The sequence below is a fragment of the Leptodactylus fuscus genome, chromosome 2 (assembly GCF_031893055.1).
Source record: "Leptodactylus fuscus isolate aLepFus1 chromosome 2, aLepFus1.hap2, whole genome shotgun sequence".
NCBI classification, from domain to species: Eukaryota; Metazoa; Chordata; class Amphibia; order Anura; family Leptodactylidae; genus Leptodactylus; species Leptodactylus fuscus.
The window spans coordinates 246,093,230-246,118,492 of record NC_134266.1 but is presented as its reverse complement, the minus strand read 5'-3'; the positions used below and the strand labels follow the sequence as shown (position 1 = coordinate 246,118,492).

General features: G+C 44.7%; 1 protein-coding gene across 1 annotated transcript in view; it reads left to right on the top strand.

The window, feature by feature from the left end:
* Positions 1-361: 361 nt before the first annotated feature.
* Positions 362-25,263, top strand: part of UBL3 (ubiquitin like 3) — a 100,957-nt gene continuing 76,055 nt past the window's right edge. The window contains exon 1 of the mRNA XM_075265971.1: positions 362-985. Within this exon, the coding sequence (XP_075122072.1) occupies positions 959-985 (27 nt within the window). The 5' untranslated portion in view covers positions 362-958. The remainder of the gene's footprint in view (positions 986-25,263) is intronic.

Sequence of the window (25,263 nt, the reverse complement as noted above, 5' to 3'; positions counted from 1 at the left end):
AGATTTTGATTCAGTTTCTCAATTGTACAAGTGTAACCTTTATTTGACGTGCTTCATCTGTAAAATAAGAAACTGAACCAAAAACCGCATCTAAACTCCATGCAGTTTTTAAGTGCACCGTGTGAATGAACCCCAATACATCCCCATTCAACAACAAGGTTTGTTTTGTGAATTTTCCTCTTGCGGATGATGTCACTACTGACCTACAGGGGTCTCCTGCGGCTCACGAAATGCAACACTCCCCCAAATCACGTCATGAGAACTACAACTCCCGGCAGGCAAATAGCCCGGCGACGCATGCGCCGTGAAGCCGAAGGGCCTTCCCTCAGCGCACTTTAATGCGGTGGGCGTGGCCTAAAAGATCTCCGCAACTAAGTCCCTTCTCCGCGGCCGCCATGTTTATGCCAGAGAGACGATGACAGGAAGGAGAAGCTTGTGATCGCTGCGTGGAAGAACGCACGGACTGAAGAAGCTGCGGCGGATACGAAGACAAGTGACGAGCGCCGTCTCGGTCCTCTATCCTCTCCCGTGATAGAGCTTGTCGGTGCTCGGGAGGGGGTGACGCAGTTTCCGGGGATGAGGCAGTGAAGGGCTCGGGGGCTCTGTGTGTCTGGGTGTATATATATATATATATACCCCTCCTCCCCCCTGAGGTATTTTTAGCTCTGGACAAGGAGTTATTTGTATTATTCTTCAGCCACCTTGAGCCCCCTGCTCATTAACCCCTTACCCCCTGCAGCCTCTGGAGTGAAACTTTACAGTGTGCAGGGGGAGGGCACCGAATAAGAGCCCCAGCTACCTGCTTATTACCCCCCATGCCAAGGCTGCCCCCTGCCTCCCTGGAGAGCCCTCGTCCTCTGCTGCTCTGGATATAACACGGTCCCTGGGAAGTATCAGCACCATCATCATCCTCAAGTTCTTCTGCTAAGTGGCTGTGTGCTCCTCTGTCATTGTCAAGATGTCAAACCCTGTGCCAGTGGATATGGTAAGATGCCCAGCTGTCTCCTGGAGAATGACCATGCTTCTTGTGTTTACCCGCTCCTTGGGGATCCCATCCTTACAAGGATGACACGGGTCTGGCCTGGCGTTAGTAGGGTGCCAGTGTGATGGGCATATCACCAATGCGTGTGTATAGACTGACCTCTACTAATAGGGGATCTCTCCTCTGCACCAGGCTGTGCCCGCTTCATGGTTGGCACCTTCATTCTCTATATGAAGACTGACCCCATAAGCACCAGTGCATATTTCTATATGTACATATAGCGTGTTCTTATATATGTTATCTATCTATAGGTTCATATTTCTATATGTCTATAGTTTATGATTGAATCCATATATGTAGTGCCACCCTATTCTGTAGCGCTGTACAGATTGTCCCTGTTCACATGCTTCTAGTTTATTATTAGGATTGTATTCATTTAGAAAGCACTGTACGCAATGAATTTCATATTCTTTTCTATAGTGCCAACCTATTCTATAGCGCTGTACAGAGATTGTCATAAGTCCCTGTTCCCGTTTGTTCGTTTACATAGCACAAACATATTCTATAGCCCCGTACGTAGGTTGTCAGGGGTCCTTGTTCCCACTGGGGTTCATGTTTTTATCATTGGTTTATATACCATAGCACCAACCTATTCTGCAGTACTGTACAAAGATTGCCCTCAGCCACTGTCCCCATTGGGGTAAACTTCTCTATATGTATATATGGATTGTTCTTATTGTATTTGTATAGGGCACTTTACACAAATTGCCATCAGTCCCTGTTCCCATAGGGGTACACAATCTAATTTCCACCTTCTCCTCTCTGTATACTGTAGCGTCTCCTCCGTCTCCCTGCTCATTGGAGATTTGCTTGCTTCCTGTGATTACCAGCTCATCGGAGATCACTTTGCTCTGATTTCCCTGACCTTTCCCAGAATGGGATCACTGTTAATACCTAGATATTGTTATATGTTAATCTTTTTTGCCTGGTACCATGATCACACAATAGGGGGTATGTATGTATACCATCGCCTACATTATGGCAACGTTGGAGATTTGGGCGATGAGACCCCCTCTGACATTGTGACAGATTGATATATGTGCTTCTCCATATCAATCCCAGTGGGGCGCCTAGTCTAATTTTCATCACACATACACTGGGGCGACTGGCTGACCTGTCTCTGTATGTATATAGTGTGGGAGGATACCAGAGTACCAAGGAAACCCACACAGATGTGAGGCAGCAGGAAAACACCAGTTAACTCTGGTTCTAACCCTGTAGTGCGAGTGAATAATTGTAATCCTGGAGCCTCCCCCTACACCAGCCTGGAGCTCTGGAACTGTAGAACTACAACTCCCAGCATGTGACAATGACTGACCCTCCCCCTACTCCAGCCTGGAGCTCTGGAACTGTAGAACTACAACTCCCAGCATGTGACAATGACTGACCCTCCCCCTACACCAGCCTGGAGCTCTGGAACTGTAGAACTACAACTCCCAGCATGTGACACTGACAGACCCTCCCCCCACTCCAGCCTGGAGCTCTGGAACTGTAGAACTACAACTCCCAGCATGTGACAATGACTGACCCTCCCCCTACTCCAGCCTGGAGCTCTGGAACTGTAGAACTACAACTCCCAGCATGTGACAATGACTGACCCTCCCCCTACTCCAGCCTGGAGCTCTAGAACTGTAGAACTACAACTCCCAGCATGTGACAATGACTGACCCTCCCCCTACTCCAGCCTGGAGCTCTGGAACTGTAGAACTACAACTCCCAGCATGTCACACTGACTGACCCTCCCCCTACTCCAGCCTGGAGCTCTGGAACTGTAGAACTACAACTCCCAGCATGTCACACTGACTCTCCTTTACTGTGGTCTCCAACCTGTAACTTTCCAGCTGTTTGGACTACACCTCCCAGCATGTCCTAACCACTGACTTTGCCTCTATTGGTGTATGTTCAGGTTTTCTGATGCAGTTTTTGAAGCCGAAACCAAAGGTGGATGTTAATGGCAGCGTGTTCACTTCCTTTAACAGGTGATACGTCTCGTTTTGGTTTTAAGAACTGCATCAGAAAACCTGATCGTGTAAACACAGCTTTACTTTTTGGCCTTTAACCTGTGGCTTACTTATTAGCTGTCGCTGGAAGTTTTTGGATTTGCAACAGCGCAGGCCAACTGGTTGGAAACCACTGGAGTAGAGGGGGCGCCTGGGATTAGTACATGCTGGGAATTGTAGTTTTGTGATTGGGTAATCTCATGTTAAAGGTCAGTAGGCGGACCGGTGATCGATAATATTCCCTCGCAGTGCTGTGCTCCGGGTTTATCTGGTATTCACATGTTCTTCTTATCCTTGGGTGTGCTGCCTAACTGGACCGGTTTTTCCTGGTCTGATTTGAACCCTGAATCTCAGTATTGCAAGGGACGAGTATTCCTTACCAATCTTCCTTCTACTCCACTGGTTTCCAACCTGTTGCCCTTCATTTGTAAAACTATAACTTCCAATATGTATTAGTCACTGACCCTTCATCGTCTACACCCGGCGACCTCCTACAACTTCCAACCCTAGGTCGGAAACTACTGCTGTGCTGTGTAGGATCTATTCTGTCTGATTCCTGAATGACGTGTTTCATATGTTGGATTTTTAGAGACTTTATCTGTAAAAATTGTAGATTATAGATCTATTTATATCAGGTATTCTATAATATAAGTAAATGAAGTGTATCTCTGTGTATCTCTGTGTTTGGTACTTGGATTTCTCTCTACAGTTGTTTGGCGTGTGGTTTGACCCCATTGCTGATCTCTGTGCTTGATGTAGCGTCTATCTCACCATATGGGGGGAAGTGAATCCACTGTGCACCTCCTAATGTGACCTGTCAGCAGTTCCTATAGTTTAGGTTTGCCTTCCTCTCCCCAATGCTTCACGTATCTGCAGTGCAGTCATCTCTAAGATCTCTTCGCTTGGCTTTAAACTCTCAGACTTTACTGTAAAACATACGCTTTTAGATTGTGGGAGATTTGATTCGGATGTGGTGGTCGGCGCTCCTCCAGTGCGTGCGGCCTTATCAGTGTGTTGTGTCTGGAGAAATGCTGATACTGCCGGATTGGTACTGGTACTTCCTTCCTAAAACAGGTTTGATCTTAAAGGTACAGTATATAGCACATGCAGAATAGATTTATGCAACACCGCTTTTCTGAATCTAAAATTGCATTCAGCTTCTGCGTTGTGTGATCCAGTGGCCGTGGTTATGTGGTAACTTTTGGTTGTTCGTGGTAAAGTTGTGGCACATCTACATGTTTCCTAGGTTACATTTCTGGTGATGGTTGGACGATGACCAGCAATCCTATTTCCTATAGTCTATTGTAGAGCAATATAATGCCAGGGCACATTCAGCGGCTTTACCTTAAGCAGAGCATGCGCCATCCATGTAGTATGAAGAATATAATCGTGTTTAGTCTCACGTTGACTTCTTTTACTCTTCTGCAGGTTTCTTGTGGGACTAAAGCAGAGATCTTGTGGTTCCCCCGTACCCATTAAAGTGGTATTCTGGTAACTGCAAGCTGTCCCTATCTAGAGGATAGGGCACGACTGTCTGATCAATGGGGGGGCGGGGGATCCATCCATTGATATCAGTCAGACAGGATCCCTCTCTCATGACAGTGGGCGCTCAAGCAGTTGGACCCCCACCAGTTAGCCAGCGGACACCCAATAGACCCCATCATAGTTAATGGGGGTCTATCGAGCTTTGTACGTAACCACTGTTTTAGTGGTCAGTCTGTCCGTTGTTCTGGACCTCCAATACACCAGAACAACAGATAACTGACACTAATGCGAACCTAGTGTAAGTGTGCATGTCTATAGAGAGGATCGGGACAGATAATTGTCATCTGATGGATATGAACGGCAAGCATGCTCCGCCACCATCGTGGCTCATAGATTGACTCACTATAGTTGTGGTTTTGGGTGGAGTGTCGGGAAAAACTTACTGGCCCCGAGTTCAGCATCAAAATAAACATACATTTAATTATTTTCAATTATATTAATATTCTATAATTAATTAGATGAATAGTTTGTTAGAATTCCCATGAAAGTAAATATGTATCACTATATGAATTAGGTATAAGGAAAATGTTTGTTTTTGTACCGTGTTAGCCAGTGGATAGATCGGAGTGTGGCAAACTGTATTAATAGCTTGTCCGGGTTACATTTTTATCTCTTTAATTAGGCTGGGGGAGGGGAAAAAAAGCTCTCCTGTCCCCAGTGCTCCTGGTCCTGCTGCCCGGCTGTCTTCTTTTGCCAGTGGTCTAAGGAAGGGACCTGGTGATGTTACAGGTAGGCATGTCCTATGTCCTTCGCTGAGGTCACACGCAGGACGGAAGAAAACAACGGAACTGTAGGATTGGACCTAGTGAGGCTCAGTTTATGTCTGCAACCGATCTCCGTAAGGGCATTCCGTTCGCCTCTCAGCATGAAAAATGTGGAGTGAAAAGTGCTGTAAGTTATAGTTTTTCTCTCCGAATTTTTCACCCTTTTCGGGCGGAAACTGAACAGAAACCATGCAAACCACATTATAGTCTATGGGATCAGCTGACTCCCCATTTTTTATGCGGATTAGGTTTCTGTCCGGGGGATCCCCAAGCGGACTACCTGAATGGAAACCCTGGCGCAGATGTGAACCAAGCCGAAGTGTTGTTTTGTTTTTTTTTGTTTTTTTCCAGATGAAAAGGGTCATCATTATATATTATTATTATTATTATTGTTTGTTTATATAGCGCCATTAATTCCATGGTGCTTTACGTTTGGGGGTTACATACAATACACAAAATATACAGGTAGATATCATACTAACAGTGATCGGCTGGCACAGTGGGGTAGAGGGCCCTGCCCATGAGGGCTTACAGTCTATGAGGGAAGGGGGGTAGAGACAGAAGGTGAGGGGGAGACTGTACAGATGGTGGTGCGGTGATAGTGTTATTGGAGGTTGTAGGCCTTCCTGAATAGGTGAGTCTTCAGGGCCTTCTTGAAGCCTGTGATTGTGGGGGTCAGTCTTATGTGTCTTGGTAAGGAGTTCCAGAGTATGGGGGATGCACGGGAGAAATCTTGGAGACGGTTGTGTAGGAGCGGATGAGAGAAGAGCAGAGTAGGAGGTCGTTGGAGGATCTGAGGTTACGTGTGGGCCGGTAGCGGGAGATGAGGTCAGAGATATATGGAGGGGACAGGTTGTGGATGGCTTTGTATGTTAGTGTTAGTAGCTTGAACTCAATTCGCTGGGCTATAGGTAGCCAGTGGAGGGACTGGCAGAGGGGAGCAGCCGATGAAGATCGGGGGGTGAGGTGGATTAAGCGAGCAGCACAGTTTAGGGTGGACTGGAGGGGGGCGAGGGTGTTTGCCGGGAGTCCATGGAGAAGGGTGTTGCAGTAGTCTAAGCGGGAGATTATGAGGGCCTGGACGAGCATCTTGGTAGTTTCTGGGGTGAGGAAGGAGCGGATTCGGTAGATGTTCTTGAGCTGGAGGCGACAAGAGGTGTTGAGGGTTTGAATATGTGGTTTGAAGGATAAGTCGGAATCCAGGGTTACCCCAAGGCATCGGGCCTGTGGGACAGGGGTAAGTGGGGTTCCATTAACTTTGATAGATGGGTCAGGAGGAGGGGCCAAATGTAGTCACTTTTTCAGTAAATAAGGTTGGCCTACTGTGTACTTGAGTTTTACAATTCTTTCTGGCCATGGCTGTCAGTCATTTCTAAAGAAATCTGAGTTGGGCTGTAGAAGAGTTGGAGTTGGTGTTTTGGAGCAAAACTGGAGAGATGAAGAGAAGATTAATGTTAATGCTGGCGACTTCAGGAGGGCTGACTGACTATCTGATGGGAATGTTCGTTGATGGAATGATGGAAATTGGAGAGAGAAAGATTGGAACTGAGCGTGCATGTATGTGGAAAGGTCAAGAGGAATAGCTGCCACTCAGATTTTCCTGGCACCTGAATGGACGTTTAATCTAATTGTGCCATGATTCAAGGGGTTTATCATCTGCCTCTTTATGTCAGGTCTTATTAGTTTTAACCCAGCTTTCCCAAAGTGAAATAAACCAGTGAAACAACTCAAAAAACCAGAAGAAGACATCTTAAGGACTTGTACAGACGGTCTTATAGTTTTATAAGGGAGTACACCTCATTTCTGCCATGTTGGTTATATTCTGTGATTATTCGCCATCCCCTCCCCCAGTAATACTTCATTACTCCGCTCCTATTTTGATAGTATTGTGTGATAATCGTTTTTCCCTCAGTACCAGCTGTCAGATCCCGAATACGGGCGAGAAGTCTAAGCTGTAGGCATGTTATTGCCGCCCTGCCCATAATGATTGTGGGATTTATCCTTCCTAGTAAAGTTTTATGAGTGACAATCCCCAACTGATTTGTGCCATAGTAAAATAGCCCTGCCATTTTATACTGTGCTGTAACCAATGCCATCATATACTGTCCACTCCCAAGTCATCCTAGAGGAACCTTCAACTACTTGGGAAGCGTGGATAGCCTTCCTATTAGGTTGTGTTCACGCACAGTGGAAATAATCTGCTGCCTAACCAGCCTTTAAGGTGTGAAATCTGCTGCCGAGTTCATAGCGAAATTCTATGGCTGGGTGTTAGGCAAACCTTATGTGGATGGTGCCCCTGCCTAGAGGTAGGTATAGTATAAGAGATGGATTGCAAGACTCCCTATACAGGATAATCACATCATATGTTTTTTTTGGGTTTTTTTTTTAATGTTTTTTGATCTTTCACAGTTTCAAGCACATTGTTGGGACCTCTTGAATTACCTGGTTCATGAATACCGTGAGCTATAACCATCCTAATACGGCGTATTCATACAACCAGGGTGTAGCAGGCAGTTTAACATCAATTTGCGTCCATGTTTTCATGTTTTCCCAATTTTCTCTAACAAGTCAATGGTAAATGGTAGAGATGAGCGAGAAGTATTCGATCGAATACCTCGCTGCCATAGGTATTCGTGTAAGCGGCCAAACACCAAGGGGTTAAACGCATCGAATATTCACTGCGCTTAACCCCTTGGTGTTCAGCCGCTTACACGAATACCTATGGCGGGGAGGTATTTGATCGAATATTACTCGCTCATCTCTATTAAATGGTTGACACTTGGTTGTCCTCTGCTATGACATTGGTCCCCTCCCGGCGCTCACATTGATGGTGTACATGTAGCCTTAGTCTAGGAGATTGGGATGGCCCATCAAAAAAAAAACAAACAACTGGGCATGTGACTTACCGCAAGGACTGTCACTTTTTTATGTTTGTGTGAAAAGAGCCTAAAGCGCTTTGGATAGTCGTAGTCTCCAGGTGGCCATAATGTGTAATATATGGTGAAATCTTAGAAACTCCAGTCTGAATAAGGAGGTTGTCTTCTCAAAGAGGTGGTCTCTGTAAAATGTTTTACTGTTTTTGGAAAAGCCCTTAAGGAGGTCTCGCATTGTACCTGGCAGATCACGTGGTAGCACCATTGGTTGTCATTGGCGTGCAGATACTACCTCTTATAAACAGTAGTTCTAGTTACAAATCCTATACGTATATACTATAAATGTCATATAGCATGCAACAGTTTTTCCTTACAATAAGTGAAGCCCTGTGCTTCTGTATGTGACCCCTGTTTCTGGGGCCTTAAAGGGGTTATACAGGATTCTATGGATTGTTGTGGTCTGTAGTGTTCACTGCTTAACAAGGACGCCACTGTACATAGTGGTTGTGCTTGGTATTGCAGTTTAGCCATGTGACCAGTAAACACAATTTCACTGCTTAAAAAGAGGAAGTAAAGCTCAGTACCAAAGTCTCTGAATTCCCCTTGGTCATGCACTGACATAGCTGGTATTGACTTCCCCATACACATGCGGTATATTACACCCTGAGAACTAAAGGAGTGGGCCTGTGAAATCCAGCAGCCCACTCCTCATCTTCCCCGACATCTTCTCTCAGGGTGGCCATGATGTACAGTAGGTGTTCAGTAAGTACACATCTCACATTGCTGCCTTCTCTATCCCGACTTGCTACATGTACTTACTCATCCAAGTGTGTATATGCTGTGAATGGGGAGAGGAGGCAGCCGCCATAAGTTCTCAAGATGATTGGACGTGTTGGACTCGATCTACCCCTGCAAGGCCCCCATACACTTTAGATTGCCAGTGTTACTATGTATGAGCCCTTAGGCAGAATCCACACATTGGTCATCCCTCTGGAGTGGAACCTTATTGGGATATGTAACAGCGGACACATGAGCGATGGCGGGTGTTATGTTCTGTTTGTTGGAAGAGGAAGCTGTATCCCTGAGGGTGGAGCTGTATACATACTGTATACATAGGATACTTACTTTATGATAATGATTCTCCTCTCTGGTAGGTTTGTGTTGAATACTTGTATTGTCATCCGCGTTGCCATCGTGTGCAGTGAAGTGCGAGCATTTCTGTTAGAGGACATTGTCCTATAATATACAAGTCTCCTATACAATGTGCCATTATCGTGCAATAAAACACAACTCCCACCATTTGAATTATTCATTGAGCAGTGGTAACAGGATCGCCGGTGACAAAAGTTTACTGTCCTCTGCTCTTTTGTCCTGTCCTCGCTGCGTTTGAGCTGTTAAACCCCTTTTTGTTTTCGGCATCCCTGTTGGGGCGGCTATCATTGCAGCTCCGGATGACAAGCACGACTGTACGGGGATAAAATGAAACGGTGGTTATAAATCTGGGAAGATGGCTTACTTCTAAAAGTGCTGCTTATATTATATTATTCTGGCTAGATGTTTTTTTATAGTGGCGGTCTACTCTTAAGAAATAAGTTGACTGCGGATTGTGTCTTACTCCTGCAGTCAGCCCCTAACATGGAACAAATTCCTCGCACCACCGTATCAGTTGGGTAATAGGAATGGGTTATAGGACTGGGTAGCAGGAGAGTCATAGCTTAAAGACATAGATAGCATATCTGCAAATTATGCTATAAATGTCTGATACGAAAGTTTTCTCAACAAGGTAAGGGCTAGTTTACACGGGGGCAGGTGGTGTGGATTTTGACACCGGAAGTGACGTGGGGAGCCGCGTCACTCTCGGGTCAAAACCCGCCTGCCATGACCGTCGTGGTCGCGGCTTCCCCCTCCGGGGTCGGCTCAAATGAATGGGCCGACTCCGGAGGTTGCTTCCGCCTGAAGAAAGGGCAGCTCGCTTCTTTTTTCCATTATCGGCAACATGCTGATAACGTAAAAAAGAACGCTAGTGGTCTCCATAGACCACCATTGTATGGAGGCGGATTTTGAGGCGACATCCGCTGTCAAAATCCGCCTCCTTGCCCCTGTGTGAACTATAGCCCTTACAGTCATGTCAGTAATGAGGCATGGAGACCGGGGAGGTATATAGACAGGTCCCAGAGGTACCATAGATGTCTTTCATGGGAAACCCCTTTATAGGAATAGTACTATCATAGAAGATTTGGTATATCTACAGGATAGATGAGCTCCCGTGCTCCCCTCCACCTCACCTTGGGTGTATAAGGAGAACTTCTTACATGTAAATATGTATGAATAGCTAGAAGGAGTTTTCTGGGTCTAACATATTGGTGATCTATCCTTAGTGTAGGTCTGCGGGAGCCGGGTGCCCAGAACCCCTAAACTCAGCCGATCAGTGTGGTAGTGGTTCTCCGGTGACTGCGACATCACAATTATTGGTCCTGTACTTGTGGACGGGACACTGTACTCTGTTGGGGGTACTTTGTTTTGGACCCCAGTGATATGATAGGATTGTCCCAGAAGAGCCCTTTAAGTGTTAATTGGTTGCTGCTTCTATGAAAAACTCATTCCAGGGATTGGGAGCAAAATATTCAAGATGTCCGTGGGAATCGTTTTGCCGCCTGCACATGGTATAAGCCACCTTCTTTGTAGGCGTTGGCCCTCCTTTACATTCATTTATGTTCTTAAGCTGACTAAAGTGAATACATTTCCATTTAAAGCTGGGAAATAAAGCGTTATCCCCGTGTCAGCCACTTGGTCAAGTTTGCAAAAACAAGTAACTTGGTCAAGGAACGATGTGTAAATCCTGAAGTCTTCATCTGTTCTTCTCCATTGAATGTGTCATTACCCGGCGTGTAAGTAAATAATAGAAGCTGAGGACAATAGGGATCAGATGAAGGTACATTTGGGCAGCAAAGTCTGAGGTCAGGCCCACCAGTTGTAAATAGCAGGTTATTTCATACCCTGCTGTTTACTGTGGTAGTGCTATTGATCTGCTGGCGCCCAGTGCAAAGAATCCATTAGGCCTCACGCAGGGAGCAGATAATTCTTCTCTTTAGAGAAAAGGAATGGGTGGAAGAAGCAGAAGAATGTGCCATCCCCTTTTACTCCAAGGGAGAGCTGTTTAATGACCCGCTGCAAAGAATGTGAAGCAATATCGGAGAGAGGAAAGTCTTGACATGTCATTAATAGGACACGTGTATGATTAACTCGCCCGCCGAGCTGCGGGACTTACACAGCTCCGATATTAATATGAAACGACTCAGCCATTTGTGGTCACGTTTGTGTATTGAGGTCATATAGCAATGCTAGCACATTTGGGGACAGTACGTTTCTGCATGCATCACATTAAACTTCTGAGTTTAAAGGGATTATACCATGAACATTTATGGTGGTCCAACTGCAACCTCCGCTACATTCAGAACAGGGGCAAAACACCCCCATTTTCAGGATTGGGGGCAGTCTTAGCAGGCGGTCTCCCACAAATCAAGCAGCCTAACCTTTTTCAGTTTATTCTGGGTAATTTGTGGTCTTAGGGCAGTCACTGGTTGTTGCGGACAGTAGAAGAATAACCTGAAGAGTTAAGATGATCCATTCACATTAGATTAATATTGGCCGAACCAACCAATTATGGTGGACTACGTGTATGTTGGCGTCTTGACTTGACAGCAGGTCTTGAGGGAAAGGAAGGGGTCGGACATGTTGGATTTGATTTCTCCCTTCACCATATTTGGCAGTCATGGGTTGGAGTAGTGACTGTCCCTATAGCTATCTATGGTACATGGTCCTCTTTAGAAGCACCTTTCGGGGATATTTAGGCCCCTACTTCCAGTGCTTGGTCACTGCAGCTGGATGTTCTTACCCCGGCGGAAGCTGCCCGACCATCAGTAGTCTTTAGTATGGCTTGTGATGACTGTAGTTGGGAATGGTTTGAGGGCCGGACTGTTCCTAAAAGGTGTCCTTTAAACATTAGATTTTTATTGAATATGGACTGTTGAGAACAAAAGGACGACATGAGGAACTTGACATCATTCTGACACAACATTTTATGGATATCCCTCTACCATTTTTCAGAACTAAACTTGCAGCACCATAGGACCCTTTAGTACACCCATGTTGGGGAGGCATGTATTTTATCCAGAATATAAATGGCTATGTCCTGGTATTATATACCTTCTTGAATGAGGCCATGAGGAGTGGTCCTGTCCTATGATATTGGTATTACGAGGTAGAACTTTGCCCTTCAGATGTGTTCCCTCTGGACGCTCTTCCTGAGGTCTATGAGGTCAGTTCTGGGAATTTATTGTTGTCACATGCGTTCTCTGATGGATAGGAGTTCAATTCATGCCCAGCCGCCCACACTACATTGTGAAGGTCAAAAGCCACACTGGGGGAAGAAAAGTCTTTGAAGAATTGTTTGACATCACGGCTCTTAGGGGTTGTCATGTGGCCCTCTGTTTTTGAAATCAGTTTTATTTGAGGGGGCCTGTTTAGACTCTGGTGGTTCATCCCTCTTGTAATTTATGAGGGGTTAAAGCTACTTTATGAACAGCAGTGTCCTCCTAGGTACTTTGATGGTTCTGTGAGTAGTTATGTTCGTGAGATGACAGCTGGTGGTTTCAAGTCCATATGTGGCCCTCCAAGGCTTTTCTCTTCTCCTGGGAACTGCTGCCGCTGCTTCTACGCTGTGTGTGGTGGTCCAGGCCTTAGGAAGTGTCTGCTAACATGCGTCTGGTTGGTTGTATAGAAGATCCTCGCTTACTGTCACTGCTTATTTAGACAGTAAGTTCTGATAACCAATTGTTCTATAAATTTCTTGAATTTTTTATTTTTTGGTCTACAAACTCATTGGTAACTCCAGAGTCCTGGATTTAATTTTCTGAATCTTAAATTATTTATTTTATATATGTCATTCCCCCCCCCCCCCTTGTCTAGGGGGATGTTTGAACTTTTTTGTAACATTCTTTATCAACCTATTTTACCTTCTTTTGGAATAAAAGGGGCTGTACAGTTCTTCCAAACAATGCTCTAACTATTCATTGACAAGGAGGGTACACACGGATGGAATTAATTAAGATTGCCAATTCTTACCCCAATCTTCATGCATTCTGACAGTCCTTTAAGCATGTCACAATTGCTTAAAGGTGCTGGCCCTTTGCATATATAGGTGTGCTTACATTTGTGGTATAACTCATGCAAGTTTTCTGCTATAAATTATCGTACATCGGGTGCCCCCACCTAGATTCCAGCCCCCACTCTGTTAGCTGTCTAAAAGAGGCGTAAGAGCTGAGATGCAGCAAAAGTACGCAAATTTGATGCACATTTTTGGCAACTGTCCTGCCATATACAAGATAGTAAATCTGGGCCACTGTGCCTTGCCAGTATGTTGCCAAGGGAATTGGAGGGGGGAGGGTCACTTCTAATTTGTCCAGTTTCTGTCCTTTAGAACAGTGGTTCTGGTGTCATATGAAAGCAGTGAAAAACAGATCACTAGTCTGGAATATTGGCTTTATACGCAGCAGAACGTTAGGGCCTGTTTCTATGAAAAGAAAGTAAGGGAGCGTTCACACTACCGTCGGTGTCCGACATGTAGTGTCCGCTCCTAGTGTCCGCTCAAAATCTGTCACGGACACTAGGAGCGGACACATGCATGCAGGGTTTTTCTGTCCGCTTGAGAAGTCGGACATCTTCACTTGCGGACAGGAAAGGACGGGCACGGAGTGCAAAAGAACGCACCCGATGCCCATTCAAGTGAATGACAGGTGTCACGGACACATCTAGTGTCCGCTCCTAGTGTCCGTGACAGATTTTGAGCGGACACTAGGAGCGGACACTACATGTCGGACACCGACGGTAGTGTGAACGCTCCCTAAAATTTGTGAACTTTTAAAAAAAAGAAGTTTTTATGATTATAATTAATTAACAATACAGGATTGTGAAATAATAGATGAAACAACATCTACAATTTTCGTCCTGCTTTTAGTCTTATGCTTGCGGTTCCCGTCCATCGTTCAGTCGCTATTATATAGAGCGGGTTTCACGAGCGGCCCACATAAAATTCCATGCTATGTAGATTTGCCTCCTCTGAATCGCGCACTTCTAAGCGTCGCTTCATTCATCTAATCAGGCTTTGTCTCTAATCTATTGTGTATTTCACGCTTGGCGCCTTCTGTCTGATTTTCGGGGCTGTGGTTAGTAAATCAGAAGCTTCCTGCATTACAGATTATAACCGCTTGTTAGGAAGATTTTATTAAATTTACAGTATGCAGCAGATTGGTTTTCTTGCCGCTGAAGACACGTGGCTGCATATATTAAGCCTGGAGGATTTCTTAGAAAAGAATTTCTAATGCGTGATCGAGCCCGTTGGCTATAGATTCCTTCTATAGTCCACTTTAGCGTGTGGACCTTAATTGTATCTGGAGGGGTCATAGGTAACTAGATTAAAGAAATTACGTTTGGACAAACCCAATCTCCGCTAAGATGCCTCTAGGCTGCATTCGAGGTCATCTCCAGTATGAGCCCCCAAGATAAAGTGGTGGCAGCGAATGGTTAAATGGCTTGTACAGGATTGGAACAAATGGCTGCTTTCTTTGAAAAACATGTGCATGGGTTGTGTTGGGCAGCATGACTCAGGCTCAGTTCACATTTGGAGAGTCCGCTTGAGGATGATTAGATAATTTCTCCAAAGTTGGACCCCATCTCATGTATTGCTGCGGGTCTTCCTCATAGACTCTTCCCAATTCCTGCTCTTTGACCTTGGTTCATGTTCCCTTTCCAATATCCAATATTGTCCCATGTGTGATGGCAACTTCCCCATAGACTTGCTGTATCCATCAGTAGATTTCAGACTTCTGTGTCAGGTGTCCCTCGATTCTGCTATTCATGGCAAAATAAGTGCTAGCATTACACCCTAAATGTCTGGAATTTCATTTTTTTCCGGTTCTGTATATCTTTTTGTGCTTCTCTTCAATCTTGTGATAAGGTGGTGACTTTCTGGCGGACAGAACTTTTTTTTCTCTCTCTAGTTTCCCTATATCTGTGATTCCAGTTTCACACAGGGTACTATTTCTGCACACCCACCTGAACTATCAGAAGGACCTAGGATGCTGATCAGACCCATAGACAGGCCAGGGTTTTTGGTTGTGATATAGTTGCATTATATTTTGCTTGGGTGACATTAGCTAGGAATGTCTCCGTTCATTCTTCAGGGCTGGAACAATCCCAAAATGTTGTTGTCCAATATTTCAAAGGGGTTGTCCAAAACTGGATATTACCGTCCTGCACAAGGTATGGTAGTGGAGCAGAAATAGTGTACAGAGCCATCTGAATTTGATTTGTGAGAGTGACTGGTGTCTGCCCCCTACCAAACTGATTTTGTTGACCTATCCTTAATATCCAGTCTTGGGCAACCCCTATAAATTGTCTGTACTTTATATCAAAGCAGGTGCATTGTAGCGGGTGTGCTTAGCACCATTATAACATTAGATAGTTACATTACATACAGAATACATACTCCAGTGCAATGGGAACGTACAAGACGTTCCAAGGACTCCATGGTCCAGCTTTCCCTGGAGATGAAATCTTTGCCGTGTACAGTTGTCTGACAGTCTCCTCCTCTCCTACAGCTATTCCGCTGCTTATTGAGTTCCTGCCCCTGGCTTTTACCAGCTGGACCCTTGCAGGCTCTGCTCTGCCCTTGTTGCACTTGAGCATAATTTGCATATTCATAAATGGTTTCAAGGAAATGATGCATCTATTGGACTATCTAAAGGGATGCTGGTGCTCCACAATGTCCGCTACAATGCACTGTGCCTGGTTCCATATCAAGTTTCCAGGTGACATCCCCTTTAAGTTAGTCTCCTTTAATGACTATGAATGTTCTTCTTGCTGGGCCCCTAAGTAACGTGTTCTTAACACAGGCTAATTGACTCCTAAAGTGCGCAGCAATTTGTACGTGGCGGCACTCCGGTTTACCTGCTTGTGAAATTGCCTTCGTAAATGAAAGCGCATCTAAATCTGGATATTTTGGATATTTAGTGTTGTGCGGCGAATCTTCCTGGAGGCTTTTATCTGCGGAGCTCGCGCTTTACAATTATTTGTCAGTAGTGACACTTCTGAGTCGCAGCTAATGGGAAGGTTTCTCGCCGGGCTCTTTTGATGTGCGTGGTGGAAATCAGACTAAGTGATGCAACATTTGATGTTTCGGCTGGACCTCATTTGATACCTTTTTTGAAGGTGCCTGTTTCATGCAGGAAAAAAAATAACTTTTTTCCTCAGCTAGTATATCTAAAAAGAAAATCTAATGTTTGATGTTTTCTCCAATCAATTAGTCAACTGAGCCATATCATGTATGAAAACCGAAGGAACGCGCTGATGTGTGTAAAGCGTACCTGTCGCCTCACTTGACTTTTCAGGATAGGCTGCGATGTGTGTATACACGAGGCAAATACTGTGTATGGCCATTTTATGACATTAAGTCAGCTGCACACGACTGGCACTGGGGACACACGGATGTCAGCCTTGTGCCGGCCATGGGCCTTTAAAGGGATTCTACAATTAAAATCAAATTTTTTCTCGTTGATGTGTAGGAATAGCCTTAAGAAAGGCTATTCTCCTACCTTTATATGTCTTCTCCGCGCCGCCGTTCGATATAAATCCCGATTTTTGTCGGTATGCAAATGAGTTCTCTCGCATTCAATTACATAGGAGCCAAGCTGCAGTTTCCTGGTTTGGCCACTATACAGAGAACAGCACTGTCTGCTTCCTGCTCCATTCTCTGTATATCAACTGATAGCTGGGGATGTCTGAGGATAAATCTGCAATATTTTTAGCCTTGAAAACCCCTTTAAATGCTCCAGAATGTGGGTGTATACAAGACAGTAATACATGCAGGTACACGGTCTACCTTATGTCACCTCTTGCTCTTTTAAGCAATGACACAAGTTTTCTTGTAATTGTTGTAAAGATGTTTTCCTAGACATAAGACTTCCATGGCTTGCTTCGTGTTCAGACATGTTCCCATTTGTTCTGAAATATCCTCAGACTGCTTATATTGGTGTCAGGTTTCCTCTGCCTAGTCTGTGCGTGTCACCCATTGTGAAATGGATCAGAGCGGTCTTGGCTTGGGTCATGTGACCAGAGCCCCCATACCTGTTGTTATATCCGGGTGACATGATGACGTCTCCCAGCCTGTGCTCAGTGGACACTGCATATATCTTACTCTTGGCTTGTAGACATGTCATCCTCTGGAATTATACACATTATAATATATTTGTGCATTACAATTGTTTGGTGGACCTCGCCTGACTTTTCTCTATTTAACGTCTGTCTGCTCGGGCCTGCGGAGTCGCTAGGCCAAATCGGCAACTTTGACTCCGACTTCTCTGTACCCACCAGCCTGACTCCCATTGAAATGAATAGAGTAGTTGAGAGGCGTGTGTTTTTTTTTTTTTTGTTTTTTTTTTGATACTGCCTCAAAAATCCACCTGCAATTAACCCAGTGTGAACTTATCCTAATTCATTCTTCTGCTTAGGAGTGCAGGTTTAGCATATTATTATTATTATTATTTCTTTATGACAGTGTCAGTAAAGGCCTCATCTGTAGGTACTGGCCCCATCTGTAAAAGTACATGTCCTAATACAGGCTAGAAACCCCTCTCCCCATAAAAGATTTCTCCCAATAATTATCTGGCTAATTCTCTGTAATGCAGCAGCTGTGGTAGAGCAGATAAGTACGAGGCTTCCTCTTCTGCACTTATATCCTGTTATCTCTAGGGCATTATAGATTTGTTTGTTCCATATGGACTGTGAATGTCCCCTGAACGTGCCGTGTGACCTGGTCCAGCTTGGAAGCGTGGAGACCCCACTGCCCCCCTTATAGACTGAACAGAATATACGGGTGAATTGAGTATCATGTAATGATTTAGGTTAGACTGGGTTCATACGTGTGCCAGGGAACCCGAATGACAGAGATCCCATCCGCTACAGCGCTTACCGGCGGAATCCATAGAATATATCAGGGCTCGTTCACATCTGCGCCCGGGGTCTCCGTTATGCAGGTTTATGTTTCTTGCCTGAAACTGGAGAGGAGACGGAAACCTGCAGGCATTTTTCAAACCCATTCAAATGAATGGGTTTGAAAATTGTCCGGACGTGTACACCGGTGAGCGTTTTGTGCTCTCTGTGACAAAAGTTTTTTTTTTTTTAACCGGACACAAAGTTGGACATGCAGTACTCTGTGTCCAGTTTAAAAAAAAAAAAAAAAAATTGTTTCGCCGTTTAGAGCTCAAAACGCTCACCGACACTCACAGCCGGACCCGGTCTGACAGGTTTCCGTCTTCTGCTGGCAGAAGACGGAAACCTGACTACGGACAACTGAGCGCTGGTGTGAACCCAGCGTAACCGGCAGATAGAAAAGTCCTGGGTGTCAGCCCCCCACCGATCTATTATGGATCAGTCTCAGAAACTAGATAACCCCTTTTATAATCCACCACTAATGTGAATTCTGTGTATTCTTCACCATGTATAATATTTCTGTATACTGCGTAGTATTACAATCAGAAGTATGTTAAGTCACCAGACGCTCGCTCTACGTGTGTCCTTGTTTTTTGGCTCCTATAGTTTTGTATACTTTCTCCCTGGGATCAGGTTTTATACGCTTGGGCCCGACCTAGGCAGGAATGTTTTTCAAGTGTAAGTTTACATTGGTTCACGACCGTGTAAAATCCTGCAGGAAAAATAAACGCTGGCGTGTACGTTATCACATCCAGAAAGAATTCACCGCTCTTCTATACGCTCTCCATTCATGTGCAGACGCCGACTTGGGCTTTTTTTTTTTTCTTAGCAGATTTCTGTGCTTCAATGAACAGAGTGAAGGGGCTGATGTGACCCGGGCGGCCGTCCAGCTATTGGCTATGGAAGACGCCGGTCCATAGAAGCTGCATTGTACATATGATAATACAGCGGGTTTTCTGTCTCCACTACTGGGAAATGTAGGAGCATTTCTCAAGATTTAAGGCTCCATACACACGATTGCGTGCTTTGTCAGTGCGTTCGCCGTGTTGTTAGGACTATCACACAGAACGGGAACATCTAAGTCAGTGTGTTCATACGTTTCCTTTAGGAATAACAGAGGAATGGCACACTACAGAGATGGGAGAAGCATTGCTCCAGTATATACAGCAATGTACGGACAAGAGATTGTAAATGTTGTGACCTATGGCAATGCCGACCTAGCACTGCCTTGAGCACATCGCTATTATAGTGACATTAACATGTAATAATTCACTATCTAGAGACTGATGATCTGTTTCTAGCCCATGTTTATAGTGCAGCCTCCCCTGCTGAATAACCGTAATCTCAGCATGAAAATGGAGACGTTATTTCCTCTGCTGCTAGGACAGGATGATGATATATCACTAGCACATAAACTACTGGTCAGAAAAGGGCGATTATAGGTGACGGTATCTCATGTGTTCAGTACTGAGGATCTTAAAGGGGTACACACGAATTGCTATCCAAAAGATAAGGAATAAATAAGTGGATCCCCATGAGTTGGGGTCCCATATGACCTCTATGAATAGAGGGCCAGGTTGCACATACCATTTCCACTCAATTCTTCTCTTTATGGCTGCCAAACACAATCGGAGTACAGTGTTAGGTTGCTGCTGGCAAATAAAGGAATGGCAGTTCCCATTTGCAAACTGCTACGTCATGTGGGGTGTTAGGGGGTCCCCAGTCTTGTGGGACAGCAGGGCTCTGGAGTCAGGGGGCTACTTTTGGCGAGAGTCGTGAAAAAAGCTACAGACTCTCGCCTAGACTTTAAAATGTAATGTATTATTTTTAATTATATTATGCAATTATTATATAGTTTGTTACAGATTTACTTTCATAGGAACGAATTAGAGGATCCTTACCGCGTCTAATCACGAAAGTCAGCCATTTATTCAGGAGTCGGACTTTGGAAAAATAGAGGCCTATGGGCTTCCCTGCTCCTGGCCCTTGTCCATCTAGACAGTCCTGTGGATGTGAACCCCGTATATACCCTTTTAAAATACACTTTAAGGCTGAGGCCCCACACTGCGGAAACGCAGCTTCTTTGGTTGCAGTTTTTTGAGCCAAAGCCAGGAGTGGATTAAGTAGAAGTAGAAGAACTTTCTATATAATTCCCATTCCTTTTGTAGCCATTTTTTGGCTTTGGCTGAAAAAAACGCAGCAAAACCTGCAACACAAAAAAGCTGTGTTTCTGCAACGTGGGGCCTCAGTCTAAGATGGTCAAAGATTATTCACAAGCTCTAGTGCTAGTTCTAGTCTATCTCTAATAACAAGACAATGGGCGGCCTCATCATAAATCAGGCCCGTCCTGCCGCTAACTAACACCTGACACAATAGTGTTGCATCTCCGTGGTCCAGGTCTGTCAGGCAGCCCACTAATATAACAGACATGGAGCCCAGGGGAACCCATTGACCATAACAGGGCCTGTCAGTGATCGTAGTTTTTATTCTGAAACTGGCGGAGGAAAAAGTCCCTAGTGCAGGACTTTTTTTCCTTGTTCATTTTTAATGTGAACGTAGCCCTAGTCATAGTAAACTTGTACCCTAATGTATTTCTTGCAGATAGTTTGCAGCTCCTATGCAGACTTGTATGTCTGCATGGTTACAGACAGATGTGTGGGAATAACATATACACTGAGGATTAGTCTAGTTTACATTGTTTGTATTGTATAACCATAGAAGACACACAAGGGCGGTCCGGGTTCTAATCTGTTTGCAAAGTTGCTTCTTTTGTTTTACTTGGATACACGGGAACATTAAAGCGTATTTCACATGTACATGTAACCTTTCATTTCCTTGTCTTGTTAGCTGGTAGAACGGGATCACAACCCGAAGCTGAGAATTTCCCTCCTTGGACAATACTATACAGAACATCTACCGCAAGCGCCTTGTCATTGCAACATATTGGTCTATGTAGGTTCCTCTGTGATCAGAGCCACATCTACGTGTCTCTAACCCTAAAATCAGGGCACCTTCTACTTCATGAGATCCATTCATTCAGGGTGTAATACAAGTATGCGATAAGTACTTCGACCGTAAGTAAATAAAGGCATGAAAGACAAGAATGTAGGCCGCCCTGTAAGAATGTTGACGAACCGGTTTGGGGAGTCGCTGTAACCTTTTGGATTTTTCTCTCCGACTTCCTAGTTGTTGCTACAATGCGAGGCAATGGTTTATTTGGACAGGATCCCAGGCTTCAGCACTCAGCCTCACAATAGTAAATGCGGCTCTTATTTTTAGCCACATCTTCTGCGACGCCTTGGATTGTGCTGATTCTGTTTCATTCACATTGTTATTGAGGTGACGGTAAGAGGAGCGCACTAAAGCCACAACATGCAATTTCCAATTAATTCAAGGTGAATGGAAGACAATTGGCGTGTTATGTGATTGTCGGGCTTTTTGGTTTTGTTTCCTCTCTTTAGACTTTATTTGCTTTTCGTAATTCCATCCCGGAAGGTTAAAAAGTCTATTTATAGCCCGTATAAGCGATGAATTTACAAGGCGATGGCTTCATGGTTAATGGGGTTATTCGGGACTTCAGTTGAAGATTGGTGGGGATCCAACACCGAAATGGCAGCGGAGCTCCCTGAACGCTTCTCAGGCCATAGGACTAATTGCAACTCAGTCTCATTCAAGTGACAAACACAGACCACTGTTATGTGCTTGGTTAGTAGTAGAGATGAGCGAGTACTGTTGGGATCAGCCGATCCGAACAGCACGCTCGCATAGAAATGAATGGACGTAGCCGGCACGCGTGGGGGTAAGCGGCCAGCCGACGTCAAAGCGGAAGTACCAAGTGCATCCATTCATTTCTATGGAGCGTGCTGTTCGGATCAGCTGATCCGAACAGTACTCGCTCATCTCTAGTTAGTAGTAAAGAGGTCACAGCGCACCTTCTACTGCCAACACTCATACATGTCAGGAAGGGTTCACACTTGTGCCCGATCTCCGCTTTGCAGGTTTCTGTCTTCTGCCCGAGAAGCTGGACGAGAGACGGAAACCGGCAGTCAGTTTTTAAACTCATTCATTTGAATGGGTTTGCAAAGTGCCTGCCCGCGGCGAGACCGTTTTTTTTTTTTTAACTGGACACAAAGTCGGACTGGCAAGACTTTGTGTCCGGTTAAAAAAAAAAACGGTTTTGCCGCGGAGAGGCAGAAGACGCTCACGGGCAGACACTGTCTGCCAGGTTTCCGTCTCCTGTCCAGTTTCTCAGGCAGAAGACAAAAACCCACAAAGCGGAGACTGGGCGCAGGTGTGATCCCGCCCTAAGTTGAACTTTGACCTTTCCCGGTCAACTGTGTTTTGTTTTTGTTTTTTTTCTTCAAGATGCTTCTGCTTCTCAATAACAGCCTAAAACCACAAAGCTGTCAAGTAGTAGGTTACACAGAGTGACAGGAGGGGACTAGTAAAGCTGACTGTTTCCATGGCTGCTCCCTTCACGGAGTCCAAACTATAAACTGGAGACCTTGCTGGACAAGCCTTGCTAATGGATATGTTGACATTTGTATATCCTGGTAACAGTTTTGCTCCAGGAGTTTTGGTTCTTTTGAAAAGATTCTTTTATGCCGAGGCCTCAGGTTGCGGACACAAAGCTTTTGTTGTTGCAGATTTTGCTGCGGTTTTTTTTTTTTCTTTTTTTAGCCAAAGCCAGGAGTGGATTGAGCAGAAGGGAGAAGTATAAATATATATCTCCCATTCCTCTTGTAGCCATTCTTGGCTTTGGCTCCAGAAACTGCAGCAAAATCTGCAACAACAAGAAGCTGCGTTTCCACAACGTGGGATTTTTTTTTTTGTTATGAGCCTAATGGGCCCGGTTCACATCTGCGCATGGGTTTCCTTTCAGAGTGTCCTCTTGGGCACCCCCGAATGGAAACCTAATCCACATAAAAAACAAAGGATACCTTAGGAAACCCACCGATCCCATAGATTATAATGATTTCCATTCGGTTTCCACCCAAAAAGGGTCAACAATGTGAAGAGAAAAGCCCTGCTTGCTACACTTTTCTCTCCGTGTTTTTCATGCAGAGAGGGAAAAGGAATCCCTGTATGGAGATTGGGCGTAAAAAAAATTGTTAGAGGTAATTTGACCTCCTTTTCTGGTTTTTAAGGTTTGATGACGTCCCATCAGTGTCACCTACGATATATAAGTACCAGGTGGAGGAACACTGCAGGCGATACTAGGGCCGGGCGGTGATGACGCAAGTCAAAGTCATGAGAGAGATTATTTTAGGACTCTCCCATTTTACATGCTATGCTCCCTATTGATATTCCACAGAGTTTTGGAACGGTTTTGGTTTTGGATAGCGTAGAGTTAGGCTTCAGGTACGTGCACGCTGAGCTTGTTCCATGGTCTGTTTTGTTTCAATAGTTATAGAGTACGTCCTATGCAGATCTTCAGAAATGGATACATTGAAATCCATGTAAGACAGGAGGTACTCCGATGTCATCAGAGTTCCCTTGGACTGCATACTCGGTTGTGTGTGTGAAGTATCCTTTAGTCAGTGGCAGTGTGTGACAGGGTGGTATGGATATGAAATAATAGAAATAATTGTGAACGTTCTCACATTGATCAGATTTGGTTATTTTGTTATTTGCCCAGCTGTATCTTGTTTTAGGTCTAGCACAGGGCCTGAGAGGGTTGAGCATACCCAACAGGCTCAAAGGGATCGTCCAACATTAAATGTCATATGGATGTAATTATGGGTTACACTGGGTATTATCTGTAGAAGCCTGAACACCTATTGTAATCCTGTCTCTTATCAAGTTTAAAGCTGCCATTGATCTTAGTGGACAGAGTGAAAATTGCAGAATAATTTGCTTTTGTTTAAAAAACAGAAAGACACATAGATATGTAAAATTAACAGAAATCCTTAAAGAATAGGTATCGTATGAGCTTTGATTTAAAGATAGGCCATGCTTAGTGACAGGTTCCCTTTAAGTTCTTTCTTTGATAGAGAAGGAAAGGAAGAGACTTGACTTATCCAGCGTTAGAGAAACTTTCATTACATTTTGCTGAACTCCTCAGAAAAGCCCCCACTAATAGTGCTGAGGAGGATTTTTCCCAGACATTTCCTCTGGATCTTCACATCCCATTTCACTTGGTCATTATCCGAGCGCACATTGTGCAGGTTCCCATCAGACGAAATAAACCACCAGTCAGATTTACAGCATCAGGACAAACACGTCAAATAACTTTAGTTGCATTTTGCGTTTTTGGTTGTGGCACATGCATCCTCAGCCCCCATATGAGCACTTCACATCTTTTAGTGACTTTGAGCTCTGCATGTGCTTAGTTAACCAGTTTGTCATCCCAGAGAACACTTGCTATCTGGTCGCCCACTTTCTATTGTAATAGTCACATAGTTGGGCCTTTGGCATTATATAAACTAACCTGTGCCCGCGACTTCGTCTGCGTGTTGTTGGCGTCGATGGTCCGCCTATATTCAGCAAATTACTGCCGTCGATGGTTTGCCTGCTCTGGCGTTTCGGTAGCTCTTAAGCTGTCCTGCTGCTGAACTCGTTCCTCACAGGCATTGTGATTGTTCCGGCATTTCAGCAACTCACTGGGACATCATATAATGAGCATGTTGTTGGCATTGATAATCCGCCTATCCTGACGTTTCGGCAACTCTTCAGCTGGCCTGCCGCCGAACTTGTTCCTCGCACCATGCCTGTGATTTTTCCAGCATTTCAGCAGCTCGCTGAGACGCCATATAATGTGTGTTGTTGGCGTCGATGATCCCCCGCAGCTCCGCTTGAGGAGAACTCTGTGACTTCTGGTTCTTTCATAGCTCTCATTGTTTTCAAATTTTGCAACAAATTATATTTTCTTTTTCCCGACATGTTTAAAAGTAGCAAATTTGGATTAAAGGTGTTTTCCCATCCAGTGTGTCAGCACTGCCTGTAGCAGATCAGATAATATGCAAATGCATGTACACAATCCAATAAGGCTT